This window comes from Schistocerca americana, chromosome X (assembly GCF_021461395.2).
Source record: "Schistocerca americana isolate TAMUIC-IGC-003095 chromosome X, iqSchAmer2.1, whole genome shotgun sequence".
NCBI classification, from domain to species: Eukaryota; Metazoa; Arthropoda; class Insecta; order Orthoptera; family Acrididae; genus Schistocerca; species Schistocerca americana.
In genome coordinates, this window is record NC_060130.1 from 904,369,240 (window position 1) to 904,383,562 (window position 14,323).

Consider the following 14,323-nt stretch of genomic DNA (forward strand, 5'->3'; position numbering starts at 1 on the left):
AAGAAGGGATCAGTTGGTAGGACATGTTCTGAGGCATCAAGGGATCACCAATTTAGTATTGGAGGGCAGCGTGGAGGGTAAAAATTGTAGAGGGAGACCTAGAGATGAATACACTAAGCAGATTCAGAAGGATGTAGGCTGCAGTACGTACTGGGAGAAGAAGCAGGTTGTACAGGATAGAGTAGCATGGAGAGCTGCATCAAACCAGTCTCAGGACTGAAGACCACAACAACAACATTAATGAGTGGAAGTGTAAAAAAAAAAAAAAAAAAAAAGTGTACTGAGACACGCCTAATCAATTACTTGTATAAATGGTCGCCTTGTCAACATGTTTTGAAATGGCTGTAGCAAGCAAATGGTACGTAACCGAACATGGGTTCCCGTTCAAAATATCATCTACTAACTCCCCCCTACAAGCTCTAGAACTTAGTAACGGGAATTTTCGAACACCCTGTATACAGGTGGTATAAAACTCTTCTTGGTTTAGCAGTTTATATCTACGCTCAGAAAATGCTTCTGCACTTACGAATAGCTTCTAGCAAGACACGAAAGTACGTGCTGCAAGAGACTAAGAAGTTTTGTGGCTGACACAGGTAGGTGCTCTCACCTGAAGCTGGTGCCGTCGGGTTCGAGGTGCGTGCAGGACACAAATAAGACGTCGCCGCCGTAGGCGTCCCAGAACGGTTCGTCGTGCAGGGTGCCGTTGGGGTACACAGCGATGGCGCGCTCGCAGTGCGCCGCACGCACCGAGTCGCCGCTGCGCGCCATCACCGTCGCGTGGAGCGTCTCGATGCGCGGGCAGATGCGCACGCACTGCACGTTGCGGGCCTAGGAAAGAAAAGCCGTGCTTACACCACACCACCTGGCAGACTGCGGCAAGTTGATAAAAAGAGTAGTAGACAGGGGGAGTGATATACAGGGTGGTCCCACGGATTTTCTCTGCCTCGTGATGACTGGGTGTTGTGTGATGTCCTTAGGTTAGTTAGGTTTAAATAGTTCTACGTTCTAGGGGACTGATGACCATAGATGCTCAGAGCCATTTGAACCATTTCATTTTGACCGTGACCGGCCCAAATATCTCACGAAATAAGCGTCAAACGAAAAAACTACAAAGAACGAAACTTGTCTAGCTTGAAGGGGGAAACTAGATGGCGCTATGGTTGGCCCGCTAGACAGCGCTGCCATAGGTCAAACGGATATCAAAAGCGTTTGTTTTTTTTAAATAGGAACCCCCATTGAATGTTTTAGTTGGACCACATTTTTCGCTTTGTGATAGATGGCGCTGTAATAGTCACAAATACATGGCTCACAATTTTAGACGAACAGTTGGTAACAGGTAGGTTTTTTAAATTAAAATACAGAACGTAGGTACGTTTGAACATTTTATTTCGGTTGTTCCAATGTGATACATGTACCTTTGTGAACTTACCATTTCTGAAAACGTATGCTGTTACAGCGTGATTACCTCTAAATACCACATTAATGCAATAAATGCTCCAAATGATGTCCCTCAACCTCAATTCATTTGACAATACGTGTAACGACATTCCTCTCAACAGCGAGTCGTTCGCCTTCCGTAATGTTCGCACATACATCGACAATGCGCTAACGCATGTTGTCAGGCGTTGTCGGTGGATCACGATAGCAAATATCCTTCAACTTTCCCTACAGAAAGAAATCCTGGGACGTCAGATCGGTGACGACCAATCCACCAGTCATGAAATATGCTATTCAATACCGCTTCAACTGCACGCGAGCTATGTGCCAGACATCCATCATGTTGCAAGTGCATCGCCATTATGTCACGCAGTGCAACATCTTGTTGTAACATCGGTAGAACATTACGTAGGAAATCAGCATACATTGCACCATTTAGATTGTCATCGATAAAGTGGGGGCCAATTATGCTTCCTCCCTTAATGCTGCACCATACATTAACCCGCCAAGGTCGCTGATGTTCCACTTGTCGCAGCCGTCGTGGATATTCCGTTGCCCAATAGTGCATATTATGCCGGTTTACGTTACCGCTATTGGTGAATGACGCTTCGTCGCTACATCGAACGCGTGCAAAAAATCTGTCATCGTCCCGTAATTTCTCTTGTGTCCAGTGGCAGAACTGTACACGACGTTCAAAGTCATCGCCATGCAATTCCTCGTGCATAGAAATATGCTACGGGTGCAATCAATGTTGATGTAGCATTCTCAACACCGAAGTTTTTGAGATTCCCGATTCTCGCGCAATTTGTCTGCTACTGATGTGCGGATTAGCCGCGACAGCAGCTAAAACTCCTACTTGGGCATCATCATTTGTTGCAGGTCGTGGTAGACGTTTCACATGTGGCTGAACACTTCCTGTTTCCTTAAATGACGTAACTATCCGGCGAACGGTCCGGACACTTGGATGATGTCCCCCAGGATACCGAGCAGTACACATAGCAGACGCCCGTTGGACATTTTGATCACAATATTCATACATCAACACGATATCGACCTTTTCCACAATTCGTAAACGGTCCATTTTAACACGGGTAATGCATCACGAAGCAAATACCGTCCGCACCGGCGGAATGTTACGTGATACCACGTACTTATACGTTTGCGAGGTGCCTATTTGCTTCCACCTTCGTGAACCGATAGCATAAGTTCTAATAAATGTTCACCAGCCTGCAGTCCTCTACAGTTGTGGACCCCTGCGCAGTAAACAGCACGTAAGTCGTGAATCGGTTATTTTGAATCTGTAAGAAACTCTTAGCGAGGAACTGTTATTTTAGGAATAATCAAATTTCCAATTGATTTGCTTATACTGGATGCCACTCACTTTTTATTAGCGGAACACGAAGATCTGTACAATTACATTCCACTTTATACTCACAAATAATTTGTATTCTTACAGGTAATTACAGCCCTCACATTTACAAACTAGACACTGCCAAGTCTTGACCGATACCGCGGCAGACATTATGTCCGTCCTCTGAGACTGCCGAACCAGCTCTCACATTTAAAAATCATAGATTAATAGTAAAGTCTTAACTGAAACCCACCGCGGCAGACAACATGTTTGTCCTCCGAACCAGTTCTGATCTTATAGCTGAGCCACTTCGCCCGCAATCCAAGTTAGGCGCGATCCGAAGATCACCGAAGTGCTTGTCTGCCTTATCGTTTAGCAGTTTATTATTTTGCTGATTATTAATGCTTGTGAGGTAGTAGAATGATAGCACGCTATTGAGAGATGCTTTAATTTGAAATGTAAGGAAATATGCTGTTTAGTTTATCTAATATTAATAACAGAAGATTATCATTTTCGCACCCAACTTCCGAATGCAGCAGCCAGTCGCGGAGAAGGACCACAATTTAGGCGGTCTTTCTCACGATACCAGTACCAAACAAAGCATCTGTCATCGATACCTCACACCACAATACGTCATCTTGCCACTACTGCCTTCACAAATGCTCTAAGATGAGCTTCTTGTACCTGAGTATGATTGCTGCAAAGCCAGAGATATTAAACGTCGATGCGCCTGCAACGCACACCTGTTCTGTGTACAAGGGCGCGGAAAGGTCATAGAGATTTATACAACTGTCGTAAATTGACGCTAAACTTCTTACAATTTTACTTAATTTTATCCACAGTGCTTATTGTTGGAGCCGTGACTGATTTACATTCGTAAAAAAATAAGAGACGGAATACCAGCCTTCAACCACAAATGCTCTTTGTGTTTAAAGCAAGATGCATCTCCATCGCTGAGGGCTGATGCACAATTTACTTTCTTTCCACATTAGAATTGTAAAAACATAGGAATTCAGATTTCACACAAAATTCAGAGCAGAAATTAGCACGGATTAGAAACTTTCTTCTACTCACGCTAAGTCAGGGTGAGTGGAGTATCACTGATCCGGAAAATATAAAGGAGTTCAGTAAGTGATCCATCACTTTTTGAAACTTCCTGGCAGATTAAAACTGTGTGCCGGACCGAGACTCGAACTCGGGGCCTTTGCCCTTCACGGCTAAGTGCCTGCGAGAGACAAAGGTCCCGAGTTCGAGTCTCTGTACGGCACACAGTTTTAATCTGCCAGGAAGTTTCATATCAGCGCACACTCCGCTGTAGAGTGAAAATTTCACTCTAGAAACAACCCCCAGGCTGTGGCTAAGCCATGTCTCCACAATATCCTTTCTTCCAGGAGTCCTAGTTCTGCAAGGTTCGCAGGAGAGCTTCTGTGAAGTTTGGAAGGTAGGAGACGAGGTACTGGCGGAATTGAAGCTGTGAGGACGGGGTGGGAGTTGTGCTTGGGTAGCTCACTTAGAACACTTGCCCGCGAAAGGCAAAGATCCCGAGTTCGAGTCTCGGTCCTGCACACAGTTTTAATCTGCCAGGAAGTTTCATATCAGCGCACACTCCGCTTTTTCAGTTGGAAAAATGCTGAATCATTGGTGGGACATCGTAAAATATTCCCGCTTCAGCCTGTATAGCTTCATGGAGTTCCGATAGGTGGCGGTGCTATATGTAACCTTTAAACTGACGTCTGTAATGGAGTTGCGTTCCACGCAGAGAGCTGTCACTGAGTTTCTTGGCGTGGAAGACCAAGGCATAGCAGATATTCACAGGCGCTTGGAGAATGTCTGAGAAGGCCTGGCAGTGAACAAAAGCACGGTGAGTTTTAGGACGAGGCGTCTGCCATCATCCCAACAAGGTCGTGCAAAAATATCCGATCTCCCGCGTGCCGGCGGCTACACACGGCTGTGACTTCTGCAATTTTGCTCTCATTCGAGGTGATCGATGGATCACAACTAAACACCTGGCTGCTCAACTGCATGATGGGGAGGTTATTGATGCACCAATACATTGGCTCCGACCTAGATCAGCAGAGTGGCCATACAGACCCTTCCAGGAAGGTGGCCTAAGGCTGTCGCATTGAACGGAGATTATGTTGAGAAATAGCGTTTTGTAGCCAAAAGAGTTGGGAATAATATGGCATATTAGAATCCTCAATAACATCAACCTGCCTTCCGAAAAAAAAAATGCGGCATTACTTATTGAACGCCCCTCGTATTTCGTCCACTTTAAGTTAGACAACCCAACTTACTTCGTCCGCCCTGACTGCGGATGCCTACCTTAATGTTTTCTGAGTCCGTTTCATTTTGTTCAGGCTGTATGTTGAAGCCACACAACCTCGATCTAACTTTCATAAAAGGCAGACGACATGAGAACACAAACTGATGAATATACACTACTGGCCATTAAAACTGCTGCACCAAGAAGAAATGCAGATGATAAACGGGTATTCATTGGACTAATATATTATACTAGAACTGACATATGATTACATTTTCACGCAATTTGGGTGCATAGATCCTGAGAAATCAGTACCCAAAACAACCACCTCTAGCCGTAATAACGGCCTTGATAGCCCTGGGCATTGATTCAAACAGCTTAGATGGCGTGTACAGGTACAGCTGCCCGTGCAGCTTCAACACGATAACACAGTTCATCAAGAGTAGTGACAGACGTATTGTGACTAGCCAGTTGCTCGGCCACCATTGACCAGACGTTTTCAGTTGGTGAGAGATCTGGAGAATGTGCTGGCCAGGCCAGCAGTCGAACATTTTCTGTATCCAGAAAGCCCCGACGGGACCTGCAACATGCGGTCGTGCATTATCCTGCTGAAATGTAGGGTTTCGCACGGATCGAATGAAGCGTAGAGCCACGGGTCCTAGTACATCTGAAATGTAACGTCCACTGTTCAAAATGCCGTCAAAGCGAACAAGAGGTGACCGAGACGTGTAACCAATGGCATCCCATACCATCACGCCGGGTGATACGCCAGTATGGCGACTCAGCGATCGAGACGTGGCTGCACGATCCGTTACAGCCATGCGGATAAGATGGCTGTAATCTCGACTGCTAGTGATACTAGGCCATTGGGATCCATCACGGCGTTCCGTATTACCCTCCTGAACCCACCGATTCCATATTCTGCAAACAGTCATTGGATCTTGACCAACGCGAGCAGCAATGTCGCGATACGATAAACCGCAATCGCGATAGACTACAATCCGACCATTATCAAAGTCGGAAACGTGATGGTACGCATTTCTGCTCCTCACACGAGGCATCACAACAACGTTTCACCAGGCAACGCCGGTCAACTGCTGTTTGTGTATGAGAAATCGGTTGGAAACTTTCCTCATGTCAGCACGTTGTAGGTGTCGCCACCGGCACAAATCTTGTGTGAATGCTCTGAAAAGCTAATCATTTGCATATCACAGCATCTTATTCCTGTCGGTTAAATTTCGCGTCTGTAGCACGTCATCTTCGTGGTGTAGCAATTTTAATGGCCAGTGGTGTACACTATAAGTGTGTATGGAACAAATATAACAGTCTGTGCCAAATGGGGAATTCGAATTCGGTTTTTAAACATGATCTGAGCTGCTGAACCACCAATGTAATGAATTTATGAAAATATTTCACTGATATTGCATGCGAACTTTCATTGATTTCAACCGAATCGATTTCATTCATTAGACATATACGAGATGATTCAGAACTCCACAGACAAACTTTCAGATGCGGTTGTATGGACAAAAGAAAGGAAAAAACCTAGAAACCATGAGCTCCAAAATGCGCACCTAAGAAAAGTGAGTACTTGTTCATCTTCGCTACTGTGAGACACATATTTACATAAAGCTACTTGCTTTCGACATTTTGAGAGCTTTTAGTACGGACCTAAGCAAGGAAAAAATGTACAGGAAACATGAGCTCTAAAGTGCATACCTTAAAAGCTGTGAGAACTTGTTCATCTTCGGCACTTAAAACACATCTCTTCTACTATGCAAGTGCTCACAGCTACTAAGGCATAAATTTCAGAGCACATGTTTACTGCACACTTTTTCCTTGTTTTGGTTCATACTACTTCCACACAAAACAGCAAAGAACTTGCTGTAGAGGAGACGTGCCTCACAGTATTGAAGATAAACAAGTGCTCATAGCTCTTAAAGCATTTTGTTTTGCTACATATTATTTTCATGGTTTGGTCCATACTACCGCCTCTCAAAGTTTGTCGGTATATTTCTGGGTACGGCATCTAAGACAGGCGACCCCGAATACATCCATTATGAATAAATATATCGAGGTGCGATTTTGACCAAGTTATAGCGGACGATATCGCTAATTTCCTGGCGTTCGCAAGTATTCTTTGATCTTTTATAGATGCCGAATTACAAAAGTTTTCTCTCCTGACTTTCTTCTTCTGAAATTTTCAGGTGTTGCAGGTCTTCCTGTGTTTCTTTTATCCAATTGGTCTTTAATATGCTTGCATTAACGATGTTAAGAATTTTCGTTTTGACACTGCTTTCATCCAGTCCATAGAACCGTAAGCGTATTTTCTTAAATTTATCTGTGATGCTGTCTGTGTATTCGTAGAGTTCTTTTATAGGTCGTCTGACCAAAGTCCCGTCTCGGTGAGCAGCGTAGTAGATTTCTGTAAGAATTCTTCGTTCTTGTTTCTCCATGACGGGAATTTTTGTCATTCCTCTAATAACGGTGGTTTCTGCCGCATACAAGGCTTCTGATAAAATAACCGTGTTGTAGTGCCGTAATTTTGCATTATGAGATGTTTCTCTTTTGTTGTGATGATTCCATGTCAGTTTGTACGCCTTTCTCAGTTTGAATATTCTTTCTGTGCTGGAGATGTGTTCATTCGTGTGGGATGGATGATTTCTCCTAAATACTTGAGATTTTTTCATAGCGTATTTTCAAGTGGAAGTTGTCCGGCTGATTTGATGTCCATATACTAGGCTTTCTCATAATAAATTCGGAATCCAGTTTTACAGGAGATTTCATGTAGTTTATCTAGCACTGGCTCAGTTTCATCTCTGTTGTGTGTTAGTATAGTCAGGTCGTTTTCAAAGGCCACGCATTTCAGAGCGATAATTTTCCCTTTCTCTTTTCCAATTTGGGTACCTCTGGCATGCTTTCCCATTCTTTGATTATTTTTTCCAGTACGGTGTTCAACAAGAATGGTGATAAGCCGTCTCCTTGTCGGAATCCTGTGTAAATTGTGAATGAATTTGAGATTTCTCCCGTGAATTTCACTTTTGAGGTGGTTTCTGGTAAAGTGTCCTGGAAGAAGGCTCTGTCTTTCTATCGACTCCTAATTTGTTTGTTTGTCAACGGAATAGTAAATTTTTTTGAAATCCAGAAAAGTGACTGTGGTGTTCCGCCTCCGTCTGATGAGTTGTATGGTTTTGGGGTTCCATATCTGTTAAATACAGGATCTGTCTTTCCTGAATGTCGCCTGATACTCACCAATCTGTGGATCCGCTTGCAGCTCATGTTGGTTCAGCAATGCTTTAAGGAGCTTGTTATAAATTTCTGGAAAAAGTGAGATTCCTCTGTAGTCGTTCGGATCTGGTTGTCTTCTTTCTTATGGACTGGGTGTATCTAGGCTCTATTCCATTCTTTTGGGATTTTATCTCTTTTTCAAACTTTTGATATTATTCTGTGAATTTTTGGTGTTGTGTTTTTGCCGTCTAATTTCCTTAATTTTGCAATAATTCCACCTTGCTCAAGTGTTCTATTTTTTTAAAAATGATTTGCTTATTTTTATTATTTCTTCATGTGAAGGTGGAAACGAATCAGGGTTTGGTGCTAGCTTTACACATCGAAGTTGTTCAGATGTTTCTTCGCAGTTTAGGGGTGCACTGAAATATTTTGCTAGAATTTCACAATTATTCTTTGTATTAGTTTCCATGGATTCGTCAGGTTGTTGCAAGCATAGGTTAGGAGGTTGGTAGCTAGCTAAATTTTCTCTAGAGGTTTTGTGAAAACTGCGGGTGTTATTCTCGGTAAAGTCTTGTTATATTTCAGCCAACATCTTAGTACTGTATTTGCATTTTTCTCGTCGAATAATTTTAGGGATGTTTCCCCGTACGTCTACGAATACTTGCCACGTTCTTGTTGTTTTATGACTCCTGAAAACATTCCATGTTTTAATCCCATATTCGACAGCGTGATCGCATCTGACCTTCCACCACCTATGTTTTCTCCTTCTCGGGGGTTGATCTAATTTTGTTTGCTTCACATTCTCTGCGAGTTCAGACCAGTTTGTGGTATCCATCCTACGGATTTCTTCGATAGTAGTTTACTTGTTGAGTACTAGGTATTCGAGATCAGTCCGAAAACTCTGGGTTACTCTTGTCCTTTTTCTGTTTGGCTGAAATTCTACTTTGGTTTGGAGTAAGTGGTGGTCTGACTGGAAGAAATCTCTACTAGTTTTTACATTGAGGACTTCTTCGGTGTTCCTCTTAAAGATAGCAGTATGGTCAATCTAGAATTCTTAGAGCGTTTTATTGTGGGATCTCCACGTCTTTAGTTTTTGAGTGAGTTTCTTGAATTGTGCTGACATAATTTTCAGATTAAAATTTTGTCAGAAGATTATTAGGTAATCACTTTTTTTTCACCGGTTGTGAGCGGTGATTCTCCTGTGTTTCTTTTCTTTTCTTCAATTCCCATTGAAGTTACCTAGTAGAATCTTCATGTGATGTTTAGGTATTTTTTTTTTCGCGATTTCTTGTAGAAATTCAAAGAAGTCTTCTAACAGCCGTGGTCTTTTCTATTGTAGACATTTGTTGGTGCGTGCACGTTAATCAGTGGGTATGTTTTGTTTCCTGATTTTATTGACAGTGTTGAGAGTCTTTCTGAAGGCGACATAAAGTAATTGACTGAATGTGTGATGGATTTGTGAACTGCAAAACCTGTACCAAATTGTTTCGGTCCTGTGTTGATATTCACTGCAAGTTTTCCTTTATAGAACATGTAAGCCTCAGAGTCGAAGTGTTTTTCATATGTGAACCGGGTTTCTTTCAATACCATAATTTTGAAACTGAATCTGTCCGGATATTGGTTAGGTGCTTCAGTTTCCCCAGTTCAGTAAAGTGTTTACGTTCAGTGTACCCATTAAAAGCTTCTGTTTTGTTCGAAGATGTTTTGAGAAACTCCGAGCCTTCTCTGCATGGCATGCCTGGTCCCCCAGAATCCTATGACCAGAACGGAAATCCAATCTATTGACTGGGGACGGGGATAGTGGAATTCTTTCCTGTTGTTCTGCCATGGTCACTTTAATTTCAAGAACTTGTTTGGGTAGTTTCAGATGGAGAGTACGAGTGTGTAAGACTTGATTGTTGAGATCAAGCCGTATATCTAACAGCCGCACCAACTAAGCGAACAAACGCTGACCAACAGCCATTGGTACCAGCTCAGACGCTGTTGGGTTTTGTGAGAGTATCTGCTCCACCCCGAGTATTTCATTTCCCGAGTACCACCCATATCTGGGAAGCTTTCTCCTATAAGCCACCCGGGGAGGCGATCTAACAACCCGACACGGGCCTGTACATAAGCTTCAAGAGTGTTCACACCAAAAACTTGAAGGAAATACATTTCAGTACGCCCTCGTAGTATTTAATTTCTGCACATATTCAATGCAGTAATATTGTCGTTAAAGGTAAACATTGTACTTTTTTATTTGTTGATGACAGCTACAAAAGGCTAGACACTGTTTTATGTGCTTTATTATTTGTATATGCTTCCTGTGTAAATTAAATGTTTTTAATTATTATTGTATCTGTCACTTTTCAAAACCACGTGGATTTCATCACTTTTGATTCATATAACGAACTACATATATAATCTACAAAATTTCTTTACATATATGTGGATTCGTTGTTTGGAATATGAAATATGGACTGAAACGAATCTACGTAATAACACCTTTAATAGCTCATTATCGAGTTGTCCGATACAGTATATACTGGGCATTACAAAATTTTGGACTATATTATCAGTTTGGAGCTTAGAGATACCGAAAAAATGGTCGTAAATTTTCCGGAGGTAGGAGGTCTTGAATCAGTGATGAGTATGAAGCACGAGTTTGTGAAACGCATTATGTTTCTGCCGTACCGTGATATTCAATCTGTGATATGTCCACGGTGAATTTTTTTCCCATTGTGTTACATGGAATCGGTATATGAAACCACATTACGGAATGAAGAGGGGCTGGTTAGTAACGTCCTAGCTGCCTGTTTTATTGTGCAACAGACAGCAAGCTTTTTTGAGAGTGTAGTAAAACTATATGCTCCGTTGTAACACATGAATTGTACAGTTGCTGTAAGATTTTTTGGTGTTACCTATGAGTTATTCCAATAAAAAATACATATTAATTTCCGAACATTATTTCCTTAACTCAAAGTACTCCGCTACCATCTACATAAATCTGACAATCCAGTTTTTGGATACCCTACACACAAGTTTAGACGGCCGAAATAATTTGTAGGTGACAATTATTCGTCAAGTTGGGGAAATGGACGAGAAATTCAAACAAAAACTCTCGCTCTCAAAAGCTGACACACTGTTATTACGAATTACCTGCGTGGCAGGGTTTGAGAAGTAAAATTTGGGAACATGGAGCGTCATAACCTGTATCTCTCAAGATTTTCTTTATGAAAACATTCTAAGCTTGACGATAAGCAATTGTAATAAATATACAGCGAAAGCAGACAAGCTTATTACCGGTTCACGGGGCAGAGGTTCAGTTAAGGAACTTAAATGGCCACACAGTGAGCTGTTGAGTCTTTCAGTAACATTCAGCCGAATTGTATCCAGCGAAATATCGAAGTAAATATATAAATAAAAGTAAACGATAAGTAATACTCGTACATAAAATTCTTTAATGGTTACAAATCAGGTCAGTTGCTCCCCTGCTGACAGAGTTGCCTCACAAAGAGCCCATATAACTTCAGGTCACGACCGCCAAATGGTGTTTACAGCAGTTGAAATCGCAGACGAGGCCAATCTCGGACGCACGATATTGGCTGTTAGTGGTATCATGAAGACGGGGTGTACTGGCCGTAACTAGAGCACCCTGATGTGTAGCAACAACTGATCCAACGTGAAATGATTGATTGGCAAAGGCTACGTGAATTCTAAATGGCAAGCACTGGACGTCGAACCGGAACAATGGCAGTACTAAGCATTGCAAACATGCATCATGTTTGATTCCATGGGAATCAATATTTATTATATTTACTTACGTTGCACTCCCTTCAGTTAGGGAGGGACGAAATTTCAAAGAGGGCAAAATAGCTGATGGGGGACGTGTTAACGTTTCTGTAAAATAAAGCAATTGTTGCGTTGTGTATCGAGTCTCATTTATATGGTGATAATGGACATTCCTAACGTAATGAAGCGGCACGGAAAACAAGTGCACGGTTGAAGGCACGGATGTCGGCAGTGTAAAGATCCACGGCTGTGCTGAATACTTGAATTCGCTCCTTTCAGCGATGCTCGTAAAACTTAATAGTTTGTACATAATAGTGTCGTAAAACCGCGCGGGAAGTAAATTAAACTTGACAATCGCTACAGAGACATTTAGAAAAGTAGATGGTGATTTCGGAGCTTCAAACGATACTACGGGATAGGTACGAAGAGGCATCATAAAATTAAAGTGGAAACGACACTTTTTGCTTGCCTGCGACCAATTCATAGTTTGTCACAAGCGTAACTGTTTTTACGGGTGCAATGACAACGTGTGCGTTTGAAGGAAAATGTGGCTTTTATGTTCTTTTGCATGAAGTCAAGAGCGTACATCGTCATCGTCCTTTACCTTTCTGGCAAAACGCTGGCGAAAAAATTGTCTCTTCAGAAAATGATGGTACTCAATACCTCCTAAATGAGCACTCCACAACAAATAAGTTAAAGTCGTCCTACAAATACAAACAGTACTTCGCATAGTAGTTTATGTGTGGTTTCTTTTTTATTCGTTTTCTTCTTCTTCTTCTGCTACAGCTACTACTACTTTTTTTTTGTTCTTCTTACCTTCTACGGGACTCGAAGCTCCCGTGTCGATCTCACGTGCGACTTCCCACCATATACTTATGCCCGTCCTGTTGAATATTGTTTTAATTTCATTTACCTATGTACTCCTGCATCTCACCCTCGGTCTCTTTCAAGATGACTTCTCCATGAAGTGGTTTACCGAGCGAGGTGGCGCAGTGGTTAGACACTGGACTCGCATTCGGGAGGACGACGGTTCAATCCCGCGTCCGGCCATCCTGATTTAGGTTTTCCGTGATATCCCTAAATCACTCCAGGCAAATGCCGGGATGGTTCCTCTGGAAGGGCACGGCCGACTTCCTTCCCCATCCTTCCCTAATCCGATGAGACCGATGACCACGCTGTCTGGTCTCCTTCCCCAAACCAACCAACCAACCATGAAGTGGTTTGCACTTCTACAAAAAGAGTGATATATGCAACAATGGCGTTATTGAAACTATTGTGATAGAACCGGAGATGACACAACGGTAGCCTGACAACAGAATCTATAAAGTAACTGACGTGATGTTAGGGATATACACTCCTGGAAATGGAAAAAAGAACACATTGACACCGGTGTGTCAGACCCACCATACTTGCTCCGGACACTGCGAGAGGGCTGTACAAGCAATGATCACACGCACGGCACAGCGGACACACCAGGAACCGCGGTGTTGGCCGTCGAATGGCGCTAGCTGCGCAGCATTTGTGCACCGCCGCCGTCAGTGTCAGCCAGTTTGCCGTGGCATACGGAGCTCCATCGCAGTCTTTAACACTGGTAGCATGCCGCGACAGCGTGGACGTGAACCGTATGTGCAGTTGACGGACTTTGAGCGAGGGCGTATAGTGGGCATGCGGGAGGCCGGCTGGACGTACCGCCGAATTGCTCAACACGTGGGGCGTGAGGTCTCCACAGTACATCGATGTTGTCGCCAGTGGTCGGCGGAAGGTGCACGTGCCCGTCGACCTGGGACCGGACCGCAGCGACGCACGGATGCACGCCAAGACCGTAGGATCCTACGCAGTGCCGTAGGGGACCGCACCGCCACTTCCCAGCAAATTAGGGACACTGTTGCTCCCGGGGTATCGGCGAGGACCATTCGCAACCGTCTCCATGAAGCTGGGCTACGGTCCCGCACACCGTTAGGCCGTCTTCCGCTCACGCCCCAAAATCGTGCAGCCCGCCTCCAGTGGTGTCACGACAGGCGTGAATGGAGGGACGAATGGAGACGTGTCGTCTTCAGCGATGAGAGTCGCTTCTGCCTTGGTGCCAATGATGGTCGTATGCGAGTTTGGCGCCGTGCAGGTGAGCGCCACAATCAGGACTGCATACGACAGAGGCACACAGGGCCAACACCCGGCATCATGGTGTGGGGAGCGATCTCCTACACTGGCCGTACACCACTGGTGATCGTCGAGGGGACACTGAATAGTGCACGGTACATCCAAACCGTCATCGA

At 43.6% G+C, this 14,323-nt stretch overlaps 1 protein-coding gene across 1 annotated transcript in view; it reads right to left on the reverse strand.

Annotated features, from left to right (window-relative positions):
- Positions 1 to 603: 603 nt before the first annotated feature.
- LOC124556383 overlaps positions 604 to 14,323 on the reverse strand; it is a 156,086-nt gene continuing 142,366 nt past the window's right edge. The window contains exon 3 of the mRNA XM_047130345.1: positions 604 to 828. Within this exon, the coding sequence (XP_046986301.1) occupies positions 604 to 828 (225 nt within the window). The remainder of the gene's footprint in view (positions 829 to 14,323) is intronic.